Source organism: Ambystoma mexicanum, chromosome 6p, assembly GCF_040938575.1.
Source record: "Ambystoma mexicanum isolate Mex_15411 chromosome 6p, UKY_AmexF1_1, whole genome shotgun sequence".
NCBI classification, from domain to species: domain Eukaryota; kingdom Metazoa; phylum Chordata; class Amphibia; order Caudata; family Ambystomatidae; genus Ambystoma; species Ambystoma mexicanum.
Window position 1 is genome coordinate 1,329,444,814 of NC_090935.1, and position 22,717 is coordinate 1,329,467,530.

Below are 22,717 nucleotides of genomic sequence, written 5' to 3' on the forward strand. Positions count from 1 at the left end.
CTGTGAAAGGCACAGTGAGAAAAAGCAGTGGCTGCGAACTCTCAAGTGGTTAATAACCACTGAACAGGTTATCAAGCCTTGTTCTATCGAGAGAGGGGCGCCCGCTACCTTTGCAAACCAAATTTCAAGAAACCTGGGATTGATAACCCTAGGTCTCCTGGGGGCAACCAGACGTGGTCTCCCTCTCACTGTGCATAGAGAGGCATCAGCGTCACCTCACTGATGATCCCCAACAAGGGTGAAACACGTGTATGGGGTTGCTGGTGGTACTCTCGTTCAGGTTGGAATTTCCATTGCATTTCGGTGCTGGACTGCCCCTGGGCAGGACAAACATTGATATGCAAATGAATATTTCCCATCTGTGAAAGGCACAGTGAGAAAAAGCAGTGGCTGCGAACTCTCAAGTGGTTAATAACCACTGAACAGGTTATCAAGCCTTGTTCTATCGAGAGAGGGGCGCCCGCTACCTTTGCAAACCAAATTTCAAGGAACCTGGGATTGGTAACCCTAGGTCTCCTGGGGGCAACCAGATGTGGTCTCCCTCTCACTGTGCATAGAGAGGCATCAGCTTCACCTCACTGATGATCCCCAACAAGGGTGAAACACGTGTATGGGGTTGCTGGTGGTACTCTCGTTCAGGTTGGAATTGCCATTGTATTTCGGTGCTGGACTGCCCCTGGGCAGGACAAAGACTGATATGCAAATGGATATTTCCCATCTGTGAAAGGCACAGTGTGAAAAAGCAGTGGCTGCAAACTCTCAAGTGGTTAATAACCACTGAACAGGTTATCAAGCCTTGTTCTATCGAGAGAGGGGCGCCCGCTACCTTTGCAAACTCCATTCTTAACATGTGCCTGTGTTTATGAATAATTCTTTTAATCCTTTTGTTCTGTGTTGAGTGTGTTGTTACATACACTAATTTCTCTTGATCCTTAAAGGATTTAGGTGTCAACAAGGTTTCCCTTTGAATTAGATTCACTTTTTCCTTTATATCGGAGATCAATGCTCTATTATATCCCCTTTCAATGAACTTAGTTTCTAAGATGGATGATTGTCTTGAGTATTCTGTAGTCTCTGAGATGTTCCTTTTGTACCTTAAGAACTGGCTCAATGGTACACTGCCCAGCGTTCTTTGCGGGTGAAAACTCGTTGCCAAAAGCAAACTGTTTCTGTCGGTTCTTTTGGAGAAAATTCGTGTTTCCAATTGTCCATTTTTCACATAGATTTCGACATCTAAAAAGTGGATTTTAGATTCGCTTGTGGATGTTGTAAATTTAATTTGTGGGTTCATGTTGTTCATCATGGAGAAGAATCGCTGGAGTTCATCCCTGGGGCATGTCCAAATGCCGAAGATGTCATCAATGTACCTTGTGTACATTGCCAAGTGGCGTGCCCATATTGGAGATGTTAACACATGTTCGTGCTCTAAAAAGAACATGAATATATTGGCGTAGCAGGAGGCCATGGCTGCACCCATGCTGGTTCCTGAAATCTGTAGGAAGTAACGTTTATCAAACTTAAAGAAGTTGTTCATACGCACGAGTTTCAATAAAGTCAGGATAAATACCCGGTCTGCTTTGCAGTCCCTTGTTCTCAGTAACATCCATTCAACCGCCTCTAGACCTGCTTCGTGAGACACTGCCTTAAACCGGGCTAACCGCCATTGTACATACACGAGAGGTGTAAACTGAGGTGTTCTCCTTCGTGCATGCGCAGTTGAATCGAATGTGGGACTTTACGTTCTGAATACATGGACGCATGGGTTCATTGCCCGCACCATCAGCAATACGCCTGAGCAGGAGAGCAGTAGCCATCTCTACACGTCGGCGCTGTTCCCCTTGAGCATGCACCACAAGGCTTTAATTCAGCACAAAAAGCTCAAACCGGGCTAACCGTCATTGTACATGTTCGAAGTTTGTACACTGAGGTGTTCTCCTTCGCGCAAGTGCAGTTAGATTTAATATTGGACTCAACGTTCCTAATACACAGACGCGGGGGTACAGTTCACGCGTCATCAGCAATACGCAGGTGCATGAGAGCAGTACCCGGCTCTACACGTCGGCACCGCTCACCATGCGCATGATCAACAAGGTTCTACTCCAGCACAAAAAGCTTCGAGTCCGGAGAAGGGACATTCTCTCCGACGCCGGACGCGAGGAGCTTCGCTTGGCAGATCTGATGCTGACGAATGGGTAAGAAAGATTTTCACGCTGAAAACTCTGACTTTTAGCCAATCACGGTGAGACATCCATAAATAGCTAGAGCGGCAGGGTCACATTTACCAATTAAATATAGAGGGATTGATCACGATGTATGCCCATTTTACGTTTTTTTCATTGACTAAACACCTCCCCTATTCTAGCGTAGGAGATGAGGTGAACTATTACACATTGTACATACTACTATATTACTTCTTAACAGGATTAGAAAGTGGGGATGGCTCATATATTGATGTGCAGCAAGTATAAGCAGTAAAACTCCAGGGCCAATTGTATTATACTGTTAGTAGTTAATATAATTAAATGAAACTAAATTAGACTAATGTCCGCCTTTACTTTAGAACGAACTGCTTCTGATTGGACCAGTTTTGGGAGTGAGATAACGGCACCCTCCTTGATACGGATGCAGTGACATAATTTACAGCAGGGTCAGCTATTTAGCCTGAGATTATAGATCCCACCAACAAAATTTACGAGGTGGGTTATCAGTAAATTACCAATCGTAAATTAAAGTACATTCCGCCTTAGGTTTTGAAATTGCGCATGAACACATGTTCTGGAACCAATGGTATCATCTGCCCTGAAGATGGACTGATGGATAGTCCGAAACGCGTTGGCAACAAATTAATTACATAGACTTGATACTTTTTGGGATTGATAAACCTCAATCGGTTGAATTTTTGTACTCACATTTATGGTCAGATACATAATGTCCTGGAGACAACAGGACCCTACACCAATAATCAGTCAAAGAAAGCGAGTTGCACTGTGATACATGTGATACTCTAAGGAAGAATTGTCCTTTGAACTCTGACAGTGTACTGCTTTCGGTAACACTAATGGTGTAATTGTTTTGTTTTATAAATCTTAAGTTATTTTGACTGTCTTAATATATCTACAAATATTATTGTTTAATATTTTTCTGAAACCTAAAAATACCAGTAAAAGGTTTTTTTTTCCTTTTTCAAAGTATTGGTGCTTTTGAATTTCTTTCTCGATAACATTGAAAGTGTATACTGAATGATGCAATTGGAATCATGTAAATTAGAAAACCTACATTAGCTACTTGCTTAACGAATAGAGTGGGAGGTCTCGTCTTCTCCCTTGGAGTGCACTGTGGGCAGACAGGTAGCAATACATGTCTCTTTTTCTCTTCAGTCCCTTTTTGTGTTAGTCCCGAGTGGCCCCGTGACATTTGCCACAATGCACCTGAAGTTTTATTTTAAATTAACACCTAACATCTGAATCTAGCTAGCAAAAATTATTGAGCCAACTTAATTATTGGGGTAATTCATAGAATTCAGCGCACAAGTGGTGCACGCGGCTGGCGCACAGTGTGCGCGTGCGACTTTCAGCGCCAGCCGCGTGCGCTAAAATCCATTTCCGCGCACAGTGTATTCATGGATCTTACCATCCAAAACCAGCCGTGGCGCAGAGTGGCGCATCGACCCTGCAGCAGCACCAGTTACGCCCCCCAAACCCTCCCCGTGCGCCATGTACAGCGCACAAATCCTGTACATGGCGCACAGGCTCACAACCTCGAAAGCGCCTGTAAAACTCCCCACGCACCCCTCCGAATACATGTACCCCGCTGCGCGGGTAGTCTCACACGCAATTGGCCCTGTGCGAGCGGGGTACGTGTATTACTGGGATTCGCGGGAAGTTTCACACGCGATTGGCCCTGTGCGAGCAGAGTATGTGTATTACTGGGGTTCGTGGGAAGTTTCACACACGATTTTGCTGTCAGAGCGGGGTACGTGTATCCAGTGTGGTGCGCGCGGGGAGTCCTACACGTGAATTGGCAGTGTGGGTCCTCCCAGGTGTCCCCCTCTACCCCCTCCATGGCCCCTGCAGGCAGCCCACACCACAGGGGACTACCATGCACCCCTGGTCATGTCCCGCAGGCAGCCCATCCACCATGGGCATGCCCTCCAGCCAAGCCACATGTCACATTGCAATATGATCACCAGGGGCACCTGCCAGGAGGCCCCCACTCATGTCCCCCAGTACCCCCACCCCGCAGCAGTGAAGGGCACCTGCCAGCAGGCCCCCACTCATGTCCCCTTGCACCCCCACCCCCCAGCAGTGAGGGGCACCTGCCAGCAGGCCCCCACTCATTTCCCACTCATGTCCCCCAGCACCCCCACCCCCCAGGAGTGAGGGGCACCTGCCAGCAGGCCCCCACTCATGTCCCACTCATGTCCCCCTGCACCCCCACCCCCCAGCAGTGAGAGGCACCTGCCAACAGGCCCCCACTCATGTCCCCCTGGACCCCCACACCCCAGCAGTGAGGGGCACCTGCCAGCAGGCCCCCACTCATGTCCCACTCATGTCCCCCACCCACTCACCCACCCAGCAGTGACATGCCCATCTCATGACACAAACCAAAAGTCAACTATGTACATCAACACATGTCCGTCACACACATACACACAGGTTGCCATTGATTGAGTAAACCCACATGTCAACATGCATGAACCCAATGAGTGAATCCCACACATTAAAGTAAAAGATCAAAATGTATTAACATAAAAACCAATTGAAAGTACTTAAAGCATAAAATAATGGCAAACATGAAATGAAATGCATGTCCAAGTAAAAAAAAAATCCTCAAAAAAACCCAAGTAATCCAAAAGAAAAATGGCCAAAACTCTCTGTCCACCAAACCAAATCCAAATGAAACGCAAAAAGGTAAATCCATTGATCCATGGTGAAATGAAATTAAAATGTCCAAATAAATCCATCGTCCAACTATGTACAATACAATTTTCAAGGGTCCATGAGCCCAACGAAACAAATGAAACCTATCTAATAACCTACCTAACAAAAAAACTATTTACAAAAGTGTGGGGCATATTCCAAAAGCCCCAAAATAAAAAAATAAAAGGAATCCTAACACTATAAACTATTTACAATGGCGACGGGCAAGTCCTGCGGCTCACTCAGTGATGTTTTCGGCCAGGGCATCATAAAACTCCATGTCTATTTGCTGGAGGCGGGCCTCTGTCCTGGCCCCGAGGTCTCGCAGGGAGGCACTCATGGCCTGTTCCAACTCCCTGCGAGTCGCCTCGAGGCACTCTGCCCATCTCAACACCCGACGCATGGAGAACTCTGCCCTGACCATGGTGAGAAGCGCCTCTTCCGCCCGCCGCCGCTCAGCACCTATACGCTGGCCCAACCGCAGCCACACAGAAGACACATCCATTCCAGGGTTCTCTTGCCCTCTGGCCGATGCCTGCACCCCTTATGTCGATGGCCCCGAGCCATCATTGCTCCAACCTAGAGCCTGCTCCTGCTGCTGCTGCTGTCCATGTGCCCTGTCCGATGATGCCTGCACATCCTCCATCAGCTGGTCTCCAGTTGTGGTGTCCACCCCTGCTGGACCGCCGACTCCCGATTGTGGCAGGGATGGGATCTCCACCAAGCTGGCTGTGTTGGGCAGGCCAGGTCCACAGGAGGCCCTGGTGGAATCTGGGCCGGAAGACGGCAGGGAGAATGACTGACGCATGGTCTCCACAGAGGAGAGGTCCGCCAGAGTGCGCGTCACATGTAGGAACCCACCAACCAGGGCCCCTCCCAACAGTGCCACGTCGCGACGCTGCTGTTCGTGATGGCGTGCGTTCTCCGCCCAGGAAGAACGCACGTCATCAGGACGGAGCCCATACGTTCATTGGACCCCTCGTCCACAGGTAGTGGAGAGGCAGATGACATGGCACTCTCCCCTACCTGCGGACGGGCCTGGGATGGGGCATCCCTGCTGGTGCATGGTGGTGCAGTCACAGGGTCAAGGACAGGGACATGCACAGGCCCCTCCGTGGTGACCTGTGCTGCCTCCTGACCCTGGCCCTGGCCTGCACCACTTGCACCAGTGGTACTACCCCCACCAGGCCCCATGTGCGGCTCAGTAGCGGGCTCCTCCTCCTCTGTGGAGACCACCAACCTGGATGTCTCCGTACGGTCTTCCGCCATTGCAAGCCCCTGTGGGGGCTCACCCGGCCCTTCCGCCACAGCCGTAGTGGCAGACGCGGCACCAGCCCCCTTGCTCCCGGATGATGGCATGTCCTGGGAGGGTGGCTGGGCCTTGCGTCGCCGCCCAGTGGAGGCATCCCCACCGCTTGGCTCCACAGCGCCGTCTCCGCCCTCTTCTTCACTTGACGCTACGTAGAGGGAGACATAGAACACAAGCATCAGGGTACAGTACAATATTCCCATAGACAGGAAGCAATAACACTTGAGCGGCAGTGTCTAACGTCACTTCCATCCTGTCCCTCCACAACACATGGGTGAATGCACGCAACACACATGCATAAACAGGCATGGCGCCTGCAATCAACATCAGCATCCATGTACAAGGGCCTCTATTAATCAAAATGTTGCCTTCAAACTCACATGCATCATGGCTCAGACTGATCCCATGCACACACATCACCGGAGGGTCATGCATCATGCCTTGTACACCACAGACACAGTGGATAGACACAGTGCATACAACGGTGACCGCACTGCATAAGTGAATGTACACATCATCACGGACATGTGTCATGAATCCATGGCATATCGAAGTCACAGACACACTTCTCAGACACACACACATGTGCACCAGACATGTACATGACAGCAGCACCCATCCCTCACACCCCCACCATGAGCAAGAACAGACACTGGCATGCTTTCATGTGTGCATTTGCCATACAGCTCCCCATGTTGCATTTGAACTCATGCACCAACCATGTGGTTCGCACATTACTGGTCTCACATGGATGACCATGATGTCCCTGCACACACACATCCATACATGGCCCATATCACACATACAGGCAAGTATCAGACTACCAGCACACTGCAACATGCCCTGTCTCACACACCAATGCTTGGCCACTTACCGCTCAACTCCAGACGGGTCTTCCTCCGAAGGATCTGGGCGTGGAGCGCTGCGCATACGTGTTCCAGGACCCTCATCTGGATGTCACTCACGCTGACCCGGCCCCCCTCCGCGAGGCGCCGGGCCTTGTGGATGGTCCTGGACCTGAAGTCCTCCCAGGGCTTCTTGACGTGCTTGATGTCGCGGGTTGCCACCCCCTCCGCGTTGATGGCAACCACTACGTCGTCCCACATCCTCTCCCGTCCTTCCTTGTTGGCGCGTGATGTTCTGAAGAGGGCATCATAATGCCCCAGGACATGCTCCACCAGGACACCAACTTCCTTCACACTGAAGCTGGTGGCCCTCTGCCTCTCTGGTTGGGGGTCGCCAGTGGTCTCAGATGGTGTTTGCCCCGACATGGCGACCCCCGAGGCAGGCGTGGGTGGGCAACTGGGTCGTGGGGCTGGGCTGTGGAGCGATGGTATCCCTGTCGGGAGTCTTCTGTTCCAGCAGGGGTGGACACAGCAACTGGGATCCTGGCTGACGTGCAGGCACCAAATAGAAGGGCACTTGAGCATCAGGCAGGCAGGCAGCAGCAGATGGCGTGCTCAGGGCTCTGGGGGGCAGTAATTCGGACTTCTGGGCAGGAGCGTGGTCTTCCGAGTGTTGTTGCGTGGCCAGCTTGATACGGACTGATTTGGCACCTGAAAATCTTGCATGTCTGCGTGTAATTCGAGGAAAGGCCCTTAGCGCGTATGCGCATCTGTGACGTTACGCGCACAGGCGTTTCCCTCATGACGTGGGCATAGTGGCTTATGGCATGTGAAAAAACTGCATGTCTGCGTGTGAATGCATGTATTCCGAGGAAAGGGCATATGCATATGTGAAGTGACACGCGCAGGCATTTCCCTCAACACAGGTGCATGTTCATCGTACACGTCCAAAAACTGCACGTCCGAGTGTCAGCTGGTGTAATTGGAGGAAAGGGCCTTAGCGCGTACACGCGTAAGTGACGTTGTACGTGTGGGCCGCTTTAAAGGTACGTGTAGGACCCCATTTCCTTGTACGTGCTTTTCGTGGAGAGCGAGTGGGTGAATTCTGTACTTCTTGTCGGTTCACACGCGATTACTTCACAGCGTTTCAAGTTCGTACTCCCCGTTACCTCTCACAGCGTTCATTTTTTTTGTTGGGCCTGTTTCCTCAAACAGCGTTCACTTCTTCCTCTGCCCTGTCTCCACAGACAGCGTACAATTCTTCTTTTGGCGGGGGTGTTGCTAACGGGCACACGCACCTCTTTTTCACGTTCTTTTTCCAGGCAGACGGTGAGTCGCCCACGTATTTACAAACTGTGCTTGCCCCGTGTGTCGCGTACCCCGTCAGAGGTCATTGTAGTGTAACACGCGTACGCTTATTTTTGTGTTCCTGGGTGCCACAGCGTAGTGCGGGTTCATTTTTCCACGCACATGGTCTACGAGGGGTTGGGTGCACGTTATTTTTTGTTTTCGGGGTGCCTGTGCGTTGCGTGACCCGTCATCTTCCCCCAGGGGTCACAGACAGCCTTGCTAGAGCACTAGGGTATGAATTCCATCTAGTACCCTACCCCTTTCACCCCCAATTGCCCAGGACAATCGTTTACTGCTACTCCCATACGCACAACAACATCAGTGCCATGGTTGGGAGGCGACCAAGCGGTAAGGGAGGCAAAGGTGGCCGACCTCCAAAAGGTGGGCGTGGTGGGTGCGGTAGGGAACGTGGCCAGGATTTGCAGGGTGCCCGTAGACCCCCATGTGTGGAGGACCAATCAGGGACACCCATGCCCCCCCCCCATGGTTGTGGGAAACGTAGCTGACACCATCCCAGCTCAGCCCTTGTTGGACCAGCCCGTTGTGGCACCTGACCCGGCACAGGATGACTCCCAGGCTGACTTCCAGGTCAGCAAGTCTAAGCCATGTGTGGTGGTGTAAGTTGGTGTCACCAGGCCACATGGATCTGGGGCAGCGATGTCATCTGCTGCCCCAAGTAGGCAGGGTGGGGAGGCTGCAGGGGCAGCTGCAGCTCTATCAACCCCAGCTCTGAGTCTCCCAGCCGGGACAGTGTCCGTCCAGGTCCATCAAACCGACGTTGCCCCTGCCAACATCACACTTCAGCCAATGCCTGCACCAAGACCTATGGTCATTGTGCTTTCACATACTCCTAGTACCCAGTCCACCGGCGCTTCTGCCCCTACTGACCAGAGCGGCGTAAGCCACACAGGCTCCACTCCACCTTTGAAAAAGAGGAAGAAGGGTGCTCTGGCACTACAGGCTGAGACCCCAGACACGGCTACACACTCTGGCATGTCAAGGAAGCCTAGCTTTAATGACGCCGAACTTGATGCACTTGTGACCATTGTGTTGGCACATAGCCGCGAAATGGTGGTGACTGCAGGGTGCAAGACCACACCTGGTCAACGTAGGGCACACTGGCAGGCCATCGCGGACCGCATAAGTGCCCTTGGATTTGTGAGGCGCACAGCTGTTGATTGCTACAAGCGGTGAAATGACCTGAAACGCAGAGCAAAGAAGAAGCTGGCCTCAAATCATGCCGCTACTCTGGTGACTGGCGGTGGGTCTCCACCAGAGGACAACAAACTCACTGAACATGAGTCTGTTGCTGGGGCCTTCGTCACAGAGGAACAGATCCAAGGCGTGGGAGGCCTACCTGATTACGACGCATTGTCCGGTGAGTGCCCATGCATGTGTGTGTAATCCATGTGTATGTTGTTTGGTTGACGGGTTATAATTGAGTGCCAGGTGAGGGTCTGTACTCCTGAGTGTTATGGGTCACCCATGTGCTTCCTCCAATACATTCACATGCCTTTGATTTGGGTATGACAATATCCCTTCTGCCAAATTACAAAAAGAAGTATCTATCAGAGCACACCTAATTACTCAAAAACTAAATAACTATTTAGAGAGATTTTATTACAATTCTGGGTGCTGGGGAGGAATACACGCCCTGACACTGGAGCATGTGTTAAACATAAAACAAAAAGTGTCTAAACTTAAAGACACTCCCGTCCCCTGCACACCTTACAAGCTGAAATAAATCAGTCAAATTTCATAACATTTGCACTTTTATATATAGAAAGAATTGTCAATTTAGAACATAGGTAACAAAATATCTTCATAAAAGTACAGAAAAAAGCTATCAACTGACTTCCAATATGGCCAGCATGAAAAACAAATCAAACCAGACAAAGAAATAAGCTCCCAATTTTGAACTGCAGCTTCAAGCTCTACGCGTTTCGGGGACTATCCCCTTCTTCAGGAGCAAAAATATCTGAAAGTATAGATATATATACAATTAGAGGACATCTCACATATCATTAAAAGTTTGGACAAACTAAACACATTAAATAAAGAGAATACATTAAATAATTATGTACACATAAATCGAACCACAATTCTACATAGCATACACAAGTGGTTGTATATTCACAGTGGTACAACTGGTATGGCTCCAAATGTAAATCTCAAAATGCATTAAAACCTAAAACACTTATTCGTATGTACCTCACAGTGATATGTGCTTGTGCATCCATGTCTTCCTCCTAATTTGCAGGTTCCTTCCTCATGTCTTCACAAGGCCGTCTCCTTAGCCGATGGAGTTCATGTCGTACGCAGTACACTGACACATTTGCGTGGCAGCAACACTCTACAGTTGGAAGGGGTCGATGTGCTGGCTTATTCAGGTTGCAACACTACCACTACTTTGACTTAGTACTGTCATGTTTTTGCAATGTTTCATGGTGTGTTGCTGTATTGTGTTGGTGGTAAGTATTTGTTTATGTGTGCTGTTTGTTATTGATTACTGGGAGCATATTGTCTGTGGGCAGTTTCCATTTGGGACAGTGCACTTTGTGACACTTGTGTCAGGTCTTGTGCATTGCTTTGTTTGCTTTCACATTGCATGACATGCCATGGTGTGTTGGGTGGCGGAGCTGGGGAGGGGTTGGGTGACACAGCGCTGTTTTCATGTTGTATTTTGCAAGGGGGTAATCAATTTAGCAGCATAGATGTATGTCTTATAATGACGCAGCATTGGTGGTGTTTCGGTAGGTAGGGATGCACACAATGTAACACTTCCAGGTGACCAATCTCAGGCTGGTATGGTTGTGACAGTTGACTGTCCCTTATGTCATCATCATTGATTGTCAGCTGGTATGTGCCAGGGCTGTGTGCACTCCACAGGAGTGTGATTTTAGGTGAAGTAATTAGCCACCAGCTGCGTACGGGCTGCCTCACCACATGCCCTTTCTCCTCCCATGCACAGTGGCCGTGCATGTGGTTGGGGATGTGGGGCCACCACCATGTCCACTGGCAGGCCCCGGCAAGTTGGAACGTTGTGCAGGACACATGCTGCCACTATGATCCTGCACACTACTGGGGGAGCGTATAGCAGCTGCCCACCAGAGCGGTCAACGGAGTGAAAGCGTGACTTGAGCACTCCGAATGTGCGCTCCACTGTGCCCCGGGTTGCAATATGGGCTGTGTTGTATCTTACCTCGGGTGGTGTGGTGGGGTTCTGAATTGGCGTCATCATGTGGGTGCTCAGAGGGTGGGCACTGTCCCCTGGGGAGGTGGTGATGGGTATCATTAGTGGGTTTCTGACATTGCTCAGTATCTCACATGCATGCATGTGCAGTGGCATTTATACTCACCAAGCAGCCATGTATCGCCATGCCGCCCAGCTTCTAGGTCCCGGTTTAGGGTTGACATTCTGTAAATGAAAATGTCATGGCTGGACCCTGGATAGTTGGCATATACTGAGGTGATGATTCCCTTGGCATCCCACACTACCTGCACGTTGATGGAATGCCAGTGCTTGCGGTTTCTATAGCTCCGTTGCCCTGGGGGGACGTAGAGCCACATGGGTGCAATCAATGGCACCTAGCACTTTGGGGAATTGTGCCACCCCGTAGAAATCCTGGATGGCAGCCTGCCTTTCTGCAGGTGTTCTGGGCAGGTATATGTGCCTGCGGACTGACGGGCGTGCAGTCATGATGGCCAACACCTGGTGTAGGCAGCGTGACTGCGTGGCCTGTGACATCCCCCCCCCACTATAGCACTTGTCCGCTGAAATGATCCAGTGGCCAAGAAGTGCAGTACCTTAAGCACCTTTTCAAGGGGGCTCAGTGCTTGGGAGCACAGGGTGGGTGATGTGAGGTCATCCTCCCACTCATTCACCAGGTCGAGTATTATGTGAGGTGGAAACCTGTACCTCCCATACACCTGGTCATCAGGCATCCCAAAAAGGCTGGTTCTGGGTGTAAAGATTCTGGGCCTGACTATCCTCCTCCTCCTGCAGTATCCCACGACCGCTGCTGCAAGGAACGGTATATTCATCTTAGCGTCTGAGCTTGTTTGTTGTTTGCGCGCACTTTTATGCTGCGCGGGTCCATGTACGCCTGCTTCCTGCTGGCGTACGTGTTTCCGGATTAGCGCATCTTTTTTGGAGCACGCATTAGCCCCGTTCGATTCCATGAATACTTGTTGTAGGCGCACGTGTGGGCGTTCCGCGCATTTGCCTCCTGTACTTCCCCCGTGACGCCCACATTTTCACTCGTCGTTCCCCATTCCGCGTGTTACGCCCTGTGTTACGCCTACTTTTGTTGTGTGCGCTGTGCTATGTGTGCTTTCGCTGTGTGCATAGCGCATGCTGTTTGAAGACGTGGGCGCCAGTGTGCGCCACGCAGGATTTTGGCGCACATCCATGAATTTACACGTGCACGGACTTCCATGAATCGCTGTGCGTGGGTTTCGCTGCGATTTTCGCACTTGCACTGCGATTCGCATGCTTTCGCACGCTTGCGCGGAAATTTTCAGCGCACATTAATTCCATGAATCGGCCTGTGTATCTTTAGTGCCTCCCTCCCCCTCATTATGTCTTTTTTGTGCCTTTCTAATTTGCTCATCCCATTCTTTTTCTTCCTGTTCTAGCGCTCTATCTGCATTAGATTTGTGCCTACGTGCATGTTTCTCTCTGCTTCTCAAGCAGAGGATAGCTTCCTTCCTGCAGTCTCTAATGACACCAAATGTTGCAGGGCGTGCTTTCTTGCGCAGCAATACTGATTCCAAATGATATATACGTGCCATCTCATAACTCCCATTTTTAGGCCATTGCAAATATTCTACGTGTCTGGTTTGCCTATGCCAAATTTCACAAAACATTATTGCCCCTATTCCATACTTCATATACATCTCATACGCTGGCGACCCTACGAGTGGTGCAGCCTGGCCAGTTTCCAAAGATTGTCTACCGCAGTGGAAAAATCCCACTAAACAGGAAGACAATATCCCAGGCATGGTTGATCTTATTCGTACCTTACCCTTGGTGTTTGATCTTGCAAGAGCAACTCTCAACCAATATCAGGATTATTAGAATTGGTGCACGACTCACCTGATCAATCAATTCGTCTTTCAAGAAGACGCAATTTGTCCGTATACTGACGCAACCAAGGATCGTCGTGTCTGCGTATCTGGCTCAAACTGCCTCGTTACGGGACCCTCGCCTTCTTGCTCTCTGGCCAGACACGTCGATCAGGGACCGGTTGTGTACAGATCTGCAGAGGAGTCTCTCATCACTTTCACAGGGGCGCCCTGGACAACTCTTGATCCCGGCTCGACGGCCTCGTCCTCGATTCTTTTTTCTTCAGTTTTTCCCTGGGGGACCCTCATGCATGGAAACAAGGCACAATCACCACACACGAACTGATACGCCAGACACGAGGTTCAATTCCCAAAATCTAGGGTTTATTGCAAAGCAAATAGTCTCAGTCGGCCGACCGGATCTCATGACCCGCAACGTGTGTTACCCAGACCTCGTGGGACGCAAGAGAGTGAACATTTTACATCAGTTACATATATACAAAAAGACCATCATATTATCAGTCGTGTCACATCCAAAACCGCCCATAATGTATCTTCTTTAGCAAGGGATCGGTGATTGACAATTATGACGTATATGACACCCTTAAAAGACATTTATTCAGCAACAGTTGCAATCTGCGAAGGTGCAGACACTATTCTTTGTAACCAAGAACATAGTGCTCTTGTTCTGCAAGCAAGCTGTGTTCGTATGAGGGACACATTCCAAGCCCTACTATCTCTTGGTTTCTATTTGTGAGCTAGAGGTCGGCTCGATCTAAAGGGGCCCAGAAAAGGGGGGCCGTGAATGAGAGTATAATTGAAGCCATTAACTGTCTATTTCTACAGTTTCTGCCGTTTCAGCGAGACTAGCTGGCGCCTGCTTGGTGATTAAATGCCTTTCTGCTTACTTCCAAGGACTTGTGAGGGAGGAAAACAGTGTATTGCTGTCTGGGCTGTCTAGGCTAGTCTCTCATCATGTAACTTGTGGCCTTGCTCTGTGCATGAACAGAATGAAATAGAATTCACTTTTAGCAAGGCATTAGAACAGAAAAGCAAAGAAAAGAAATATTGCAAATTGGCGAATTCTATTGTTACAAAATGGAAGCTCTATGGTTATGCTGACGATCCTGTACTGGCGATGCTAGACATAGGATGCGGTTGGTTTTCGGCCAACATAATATACCGTCTATGCTATGGTAGGATATTTTCTAGACTAACAACCTTACTTCCTGGTATCTTCAGGCACAAGCTGAAACAGCTCGGAGGCCTTGGCGATCATAGAGTGGAACGATCCCACCTCCTCTGGGGGGACACCCTAGGCTGCGGGGATACACTGCCCGCGCCAACAAGGTCGTCGTCATCGTCCGTCATCGTGGCCGTCTCCGTCCCCATAGCTGTGTCTGGGTATGCTAGCAGAGCTGGGACCCTATGCAGATGTGGAGGCTGAATTGGGGGTGTCAGATAGCGCTTTCTTCTCTTCATCAGCGGTTGGTCAGGGACCGCTGGAACAGGCCCTTGTGGCATCCTCTTCTGGATCTCCAACACCAAGGTGTGGAGGGTTGATAGGATATCCAGAGACACATCCCTCGGCAGAACTGGCATGATCGGAACACTAGGCCCTGCGCCGTCGTCGTCCTCTTCCACGCCCTCAAGGACCGTGTGTAGGGACTCCAAATCCTTGGCTTCTGTGGACAAAATTTCCATGACTTGGGCACAGCCTTGGACTGATCCGGGGCCTTCTTGCTCCCCCAACCCTTTTTCCACCCTGAGGGGCTGGAACCGAGTTGTGAGGCGGTGTCCCTTTCTCTGGCATATCGGCAGACCTGGTCAAAGTCACCACGGCGGCCTCGCGCCTCGGAGAGAGGGATATCTTCAGTGCTTTGGGGGCTACCTTCTCAGGGTCAGCCCCTTTAGCTTTTGAGAGAGCAGCCGCCACCAGCTCTATCATCGACTAAGACTTTTCCTGTGCCGCCAGGGCCTTCTTGGGTAGCTCAGTCTTCTTCTCCTCCATCCGTGGCTTCTCAGGCTTCTTCACAGCTTAGCCGGGTTGGACGACTTTCTCTTTGAGGAGGAGCTCGATTGCCGGCTGTCAATGGGGGCGGAGGGTGATTTCGATCACGCCCTGTCTGCCGTTGGACCCGCCTCTGCAGCGACCCCGATGGACCCGGAAATTGAGGTGCTTGCCCATATCTTGGGCCCCCACAGATGAGGTGCCCTCACAGGACTTAGAAGCCCGCTCCTCGGACCGACCAGCCTTGGGTGAGGTATGCCCCTGCTCGGGGCACAGGGAAGAGGTCTTGGTGTTCAGCCACGCCGCCAGTCTACTGTGCATGTCCTTTGTCGTCTTCTTGGAGAATCTGTAGCATATCTCGCAATCTCCTTCCTTTTGGTCCGGATGCAGGCAGTAGAGGCATTGCAGGTGCTTGTCCTCCACTAACACATTTCGGAGCCTGCACTTTCTGCAGGACCTGAAGCGGTATCTTCCTTCTTTCTTCTCCTCTGTCATGGTCGGAGGGTGCGAAGTAGGCCCAATGGCCTTCTGGAAACTTCCAAGAGCTTCGCCCTTGAGGGGCGCTGAACTTAACCGACAACAGATCCCCACTGTCGGCAGATTGAGAGAAGAGCACAAAGGCTTTTTGTGGTTGAGCAGACGTGGAGTAGAGAAAAGTCAGTGTGGCTATGTCCCTGTTCCTGACGCGTGTGCCAGTGCATGGAAATCCAGGAACCAGGATGGTGGACCAACCCCATTTAGACTTGGTCTATGGCCAATCCCCAAACAAAAACTCAGCCAAAGAGGATGGAATAGACATATGTACAATAAAAGGAAATAAAGCAGAGATCTGGGTGTTTGGAGCAGCAAAGCAATTAGTAAAAGAGAGGCAGAGGTGAAGAACCTTAAGGTGTGTGAATAGAAAGCGGTGAAGAAGGAGTTGAACGTGCAGGAGAGGGGAAAGGTACAGAAGGAGTTGCATGTGCAGCGATTTTGCGGTGCAGATGTTTGAGGTGGTGAGGGTCAAAGGGGTGAAAGAGCAGAGGAGGTTGGAAGTGGTGAAGATCAGGGAGAAGAGGTGAAACCAGAAGTGGTTTGAGGTGGTGGAGATCATGGAGTGGGGACAAAGCAGAAGAGGTTGGTAATTGTGAACATCAACAGAGAGACTGAAGAGCAGGTGAAGTTGGAAGTGAACATCAAGCAGGAGGGGGGAAAAGCATAAGAGGCGGAGGAGGTAAAAAATGAGGAGAGGCAAGATAGGAGAGCTTGGAGGGGATGCAAAAGGGGAGGAAAGTAAAGGAAGGTAAAGCTTTAAAAGAAAGGATGGTAGAAAAGGAGCAAGATCGAATAACGCAAAACTGTACCAAACATAACGATTTATAGGTTGATGCATCAGATATGGCATTAGATTTTCTTAGCTGTGGCTATTCTAAAGCAGTTATCAACATGTGCTGTGAAAAGAATGCTAAAAGGCTGAGATGAATGCTATTAAATATGGCAAAGAAAAAATGTAAAGAAAGAATAGGATTGGACAGATTTAGTATGCAAACAAGAGCCATCTGAGTCATTTTGAACAGACATTGAATCCATATAAACACTAGATGTTGATATAGCCATCCACATGGTGGTACAGGCTTCTATCAGACTCTTGATATTCCTGTCTATCAAGGATCTGGTGCCTCCTTATCATTTTAAATAAAGATGTATCTGCAATAAATGCTGAAGGAGGCTTCTGGCTTTGTAATAAGAGTAAAGTCTTCAGTATAGGTGAGATCAAGCAAATGCTTACTTTTGGTGATCACAACAAGGTATGGTACATTTGTAAACATGTTACATGCCCAACAACACATCTAGTATATATACTTACTTGCCCATACAAATAACTGCCTGAAGGGTCCAGTATTTGTTCACTATTGGAATTTTGACTCGTGGAACACTGCAAAGCAATTAAGAATGGAGAGTCGAATTACATATGGCAGTACATTTTAAGCCAATGCATAACAGTGATTCTTTCCATTTGATCATCTTTGGCAAAGATGCAGTGGAGGCTTCTATTCGGGAGGCAACAGGACTGAACTACTATAAAGATTGGAATCCAAACACATCATTATAATGGGCATGGTTCATCTGGACTGAACAATTGCGTAGATCGGAATCCAAATAGATGTAATAAATAATAAAGATAATAAAAATCATAATAAAGATAATAAAAATAAAGATATTGTAATTCCCAAGTATCTTTCCCATTTTTCCATGTATGGCAGTTTATCTTCCGGGACCGCTGTGTCTAACAATTGGTAAAGCCATGAAACTCTCTTTTGAGGGATCCCTTGCCTCATTGATACTTCCAATCCCATCAGCTGTCTCGTGCCAGCCGCTCCAACCCCTCAGTGTGAGGTCCAATGCCTGAGTTGTATATAATGGAAATGCTCCCCCCTCGCCCAACTGGAGTTTCACTTTCATATCCTCGGAAAAGAGGGGGGACCTCTCCTTATATAAGTCTGCTAGTGTCTTTTTTTTATTTGTTAGTATTGTATATGGTTTACAAACAAAAGCTTTACAATTACATTTGATAAGAAAAGAAATGAACAATAAAATGCATGTATACATACATTACAATAGATTTGATTAAAGATACAATATAACCCCAGGATCCTTCTTCTAAAAGTAGAAAACATAGAACAAACCAATAAAATCAGTGCAGAATTAAAACCAATACAAAATTCCAAGTCATACTTCCCTCTGCGTGCAAAAATATCAATAAGTTATCAAATTTATATACCCATACAGTACATTAGATGGTATAAAATGATTAGAAATTCATCATACCGGTAGATCATAGAGAAGGTGCATACAAATCTAATGATTTAATAATGCCCGCCACCGCAGGTCCATCTATGGTTTTAGAGAGAGACAGTGAGACCAAATAAGATTTTCTGCCCCCAAGAGTCCAAGAATATTGAATCTGCCCAAAAAGATGGCCCTAAGACTTTTCAGTGCTACACAGTCTAAAAAAAAGTGATGGGCTGATTCATTAACCCCAGGATTGTGGCAGAAACGACATGTAAGATCCAAGTCACTAATCTCCTTCCTTCTATGTAAAACTTCCTTGGTAGGCAAAATATTCCATCTAAGTTTCAGGAGTAGTGAACGGTAGTGGCAGTTAGGAAATTGTGTCAGAATAAAAGACAAGCAGCCTCTCTTCTTATGATCAAATTGTAAATCGCAAAGAGATGGATAAGTATGTAATTTTTCCAGCTTATCATTCCAGTCACAACAGAAAAGGAGCTCTTTAACTTTGTTCGGATTGGTCAACAGAGTATCCCTATCGGTAGACAGATCTAATAGGGTCTTGTCGGCGAGGTCCCTAAATTTTAAAAGAAATAGGTTTTGATCTAGGGATCCATGTGAGAAGAGAGTCTTACCCGCATCATCATATAGTGTGTCATGTTTAGGACAGACCAGGGCAGAAAAAAATGCAAGAGCCCTCCAAGGGATTCTGGCTCGCAAAGCAACTAAACCCAATTCAAACCTTATTGCCACTATCGGGACACAATCGGCAATTTCATGACCTTTCTCCAATAGATACCCTCAAGGGTGACCCAAAAGGTCAAGAGAACCAAAACGTGTAGTTCCATTCCATATATTTATTTCTGAATCACCTTTCCCTTGAAGAAATCTACCACTGCCATATTTGTTATCTAACTTAATGGATTGTGAGATAGGCGGAAGTACTTTACGTCTGAGTGAGCCTCTTAATTCAGCGGCCGATGGATGGGCCAAAATAAGGAATCCCAGATAGACAATTGTATGTGCTCTCATAATGGTTTCACCACCAATTTTCCACACTTGTTTATTCCCTTTTTTCCCCTTTGAAAAGACTATTGTGCGGGTTTTACTCGGGTTGCTTTTTAGCCCATTAAGTGTAGAGTATTCTTCAAACTTGCATATAAGTCTTTGCAAGCCCACTTTGGTCTGATCAAAGAGAAGGAAATCATCAGCATATGCCAACCAAGAGAGCCTGAGATCCCCCAATTTTGCGTTCACCAAGCCTGCATTTCCGAGAAACTCCCCTAAATCTACCAAGTAGAGAATAAAAAGTCATGGTGCTAAGGAACAACCCTGTCTGACCCCAATGGGTGTCCTTATTCTTCTAGAGAGCGTTCCTTCTAAATCATTCCTGATATGGACCCCCGAGTTCTCATACATTGCCATAATTAGGTTGAGAAGACCTGCCGGGATCCCCCACTTTGATAGTTTTGCCCAGAGCCTTGACCTAATTACCAAATCGAATGCATTTGACAAATCGATTGAGGCAACATAGGGAGTACCACCACATTTCCCCCATGTTGTGCTTTGTAAGGCAGTTAGAATAAAGCCATTAAGGTTAGTTGAATGGCCAACCCTGAAGACTGTTTGTTGTTTCGGAAGGATATGGTTTTCCTTGATCCAAACATTGAGATGAGAAAGAAGCATGGAAGCAAAAAGCTCACAGTCCGCATCAATAAGAGAGATTGGTATGTAGTTCTTGACCAAAGTTCATTGACCTCTCTTAAAAATGACAACAATGTGGGCAGTCTGCCAACTGGCTGGGACATTACCGGTATTTACTACATCTTGAAATAGCAGACACAGAAGTTTGGCCCATATTTCTGGTTCCACTTTCAATGTATTGTTCGTCAAACCGTTAGGACCAGGAGCCCTGGATTTCTTGGCTTTGGCAATTAACCCTACTATTGTCTCATAATCAATGACGGGCTCCCACCTAACGTTTGATACATACTCCCCAGTTACATAAAGTTCTAGCCCATCTTCCCTTCTACCAAAGAGTTCGGTGTAATGGTCTACCCATTGAACCTCTCGGATGGCATTCAATTGGTCAACAACCACATCCTGGTCTTGGGCTAAAATATAGCCCAGAACGCCATAAGATCTCTTTTGACCAGGACTCTTAACATAAGCTCCGCATCATTTTGCAGCAAACTAGATTTTCTTGATTTGCAGTAATTTTTATATTTTGACGAATGGATTTAATTTTTGCTTTTTTGTTATCCCAGTCAATGTCAAGCAATTGGACTTCTCTGAGAAGTTTCTGAGTATGGGCCTTTTCATTGGCCAACTCCTGATCAAACCTATGAGCATGAGATCTTTTAGGATTACCCTTGTTGAGTGAGTCATAGATACTACTATGGAGAGCATTCTGGAAAGTGTCAAAGTGTAAGGTGTTAAAAACCACTTGTTTCCACAAAAGAGAAGTATGATTGAACGAAGAGATAAGTTGACAATTGAGGAGATTAATGTTAGCAGACGACAAGCGTACCCCGGTCCCTTGTCCCACAGTGTTAAGTTCTCGTGGTCCCCCAGAGGGCAGTAACTTTGTGGGAAAATGAGATAGAAATGTAACCAACAAAGACCCATGATCACTCCATGGGTTCAAAGAAACCTGAACCTCAGACGAGAGAGAAGACAAGTAATGGTCTGCGAAGACATAGTCTATAGTAGACGATGATACACGTCTATGCCATGTGGGGCAGAGCGGGAGAGTAGAATCGTAGGAGCCATTAAGACATATTAAACCCACCGAATCCAAAGCGAGATTCCAGAGTCTACCCCAAGCAAATTACTGACCTCTCCGATTATCATCATCCGTCCCAAATCACCATAATTGGCCTCAGATGATATAGAGCAGTCGGAATTAAGGTCTCCAGCCAGGATCACTTTCCCCCTGGGATGGAGGGATCTCCAAGCGAGAACTATATCCATTAGACTTTCCATAAAGGGCTCTAGGGCTGCAATGCCCTTGTGCCAATAGATGTTAATCAAAAAGAGATTAACCAGACCATCTCCAAAAGTGGACTCCAAAGCTAAAATACCAAATGGCGTGTCCGAGAGAATCTCATTCCTAAGGCCAAGAGAAGCTCTTATTCCAATGAGAAGACCCCCAGAAGCCCTCCCTCCCACACTAGATTTAGAATGAAGGGGGGGAGAGCAGCCAGGTTTCCTGTAAAAAGAAACAGTCAGAACCGCTAATCATAGCTAATCATAGCTACTGTATCAGTATTAGTAAAAAGATGTACATTTCCCCTGGAATTCCAGGAAAGTAAATTTGTTAGGGGCCATGAGATTAGTTGCTGGGACAAGACTCTTAAGGGCATGCTCATTTCCACAGGCCAGAGGTAACCTGGGCCCAGTTTCTGGCATCACCATTGAATCTGGGCATAAATTGCCTCTGTTGGGGCTGCGGAGCCCTTTCCGGGTGATGCACCATTGTAAGATTTCCCCTATACTCTTCAGACCCTCCAAATTTACCAGAGAGCTGGTTAGATTGTAGCAAACTTACTTCAAAACCAAGCTACATTAGGCCCTCTTTTTGGCCCATTATTAAGTCCAAAACCACTCTTGATTTCAAAACAATATTGCTCTTATCTACACGTTCTTTAGAGGGAAAGAAAATTCTTTCCATATCATAGCTAGAGATAAGAGAAAGAGGTCTTAGTTGATGAAAAATATTCAGGATATTTCCACGGTTCAAACAAATAGGCATATCCTGACCCCAAAGACTAGTAAGTTGCAGTGTCTCCAAAGAGTCTTTAACCCCCAATGGTTGGGGTAGTGAATCAGCTCTACATTTTGTAAATTGACTTAAAGGGTCAACTTCCAAGTCAGTACCCCTTGCCCCCCTTAAGATGGTCCTATTTTGGGATACATGGGGCCCAACAGGAAATCTTTCATGACCACGGAAAGAGGTCCTATTTTGGGATACCTGAGACCCAACAGGAGATCTTTCATGACCATTGAAAGAGCCCCCATTTGATGGCTTTAAATGAACGGGGTTAAGAAAATTAGGAACATAAAGATCCCCCACTGGTCTAAATCCCATAGCACGCTTCCCTGATAAGGAATCTGAATTAGCCAAATGATCCTCGGGGGGGGGGAGTGGGAGGGGCAAAGTGATTGACCATCTATACTGGAGGAACTAGTTGTGGAGGCCGTGGCCTGAAATGAACCTGAAGTCGGATTAACGTCCACCACGGTGAGGGTTTTTGTGCTATAGAGCTCCTGAAATAATTGTTTCACCATATCAAGGTGAACCAAAGTTGCAGATATGGGAGTAATAATAGACACAGGATGAGTAGGATTTAAACTGGGTAGCAAGTTACCAAGGTTAATTGAGGGTTCTGCAACCGAGGAAGAGGCCACAGAGTTGCATTCAGTTTGGGCATTCAGAGTAATTACA

The 22,717-nt window shown here is 47.9% G+C and overlaps 1 protein-coding gene across 2 annotated transcripts in view; it reads right to left on the reverse strand.

Moving 5' to 3' along the window:
• LOC138510377 (coiled-coil domain-containing protein 171-like) overlaps positions 1 to 22,717 on the reverse strand; it is a 3,784,015-nt gene that overhangs the window by 2,677,837 nt on the left and 1,083,461 nt on the right. For both annotated transcript variants that reach the window (XM_069625990.1, XM_069625991.1), the window contains one exon: positions 17,348 to 17,416. In XM_069625990.1, coding sequence (XP_069482091.1) covers positions 17,348 to 17,416 — 69 coding nt within the window. The remainder of the gene's footprint in view (positions 1 to 17,347; positions 17,417 to 22,717) is intronic.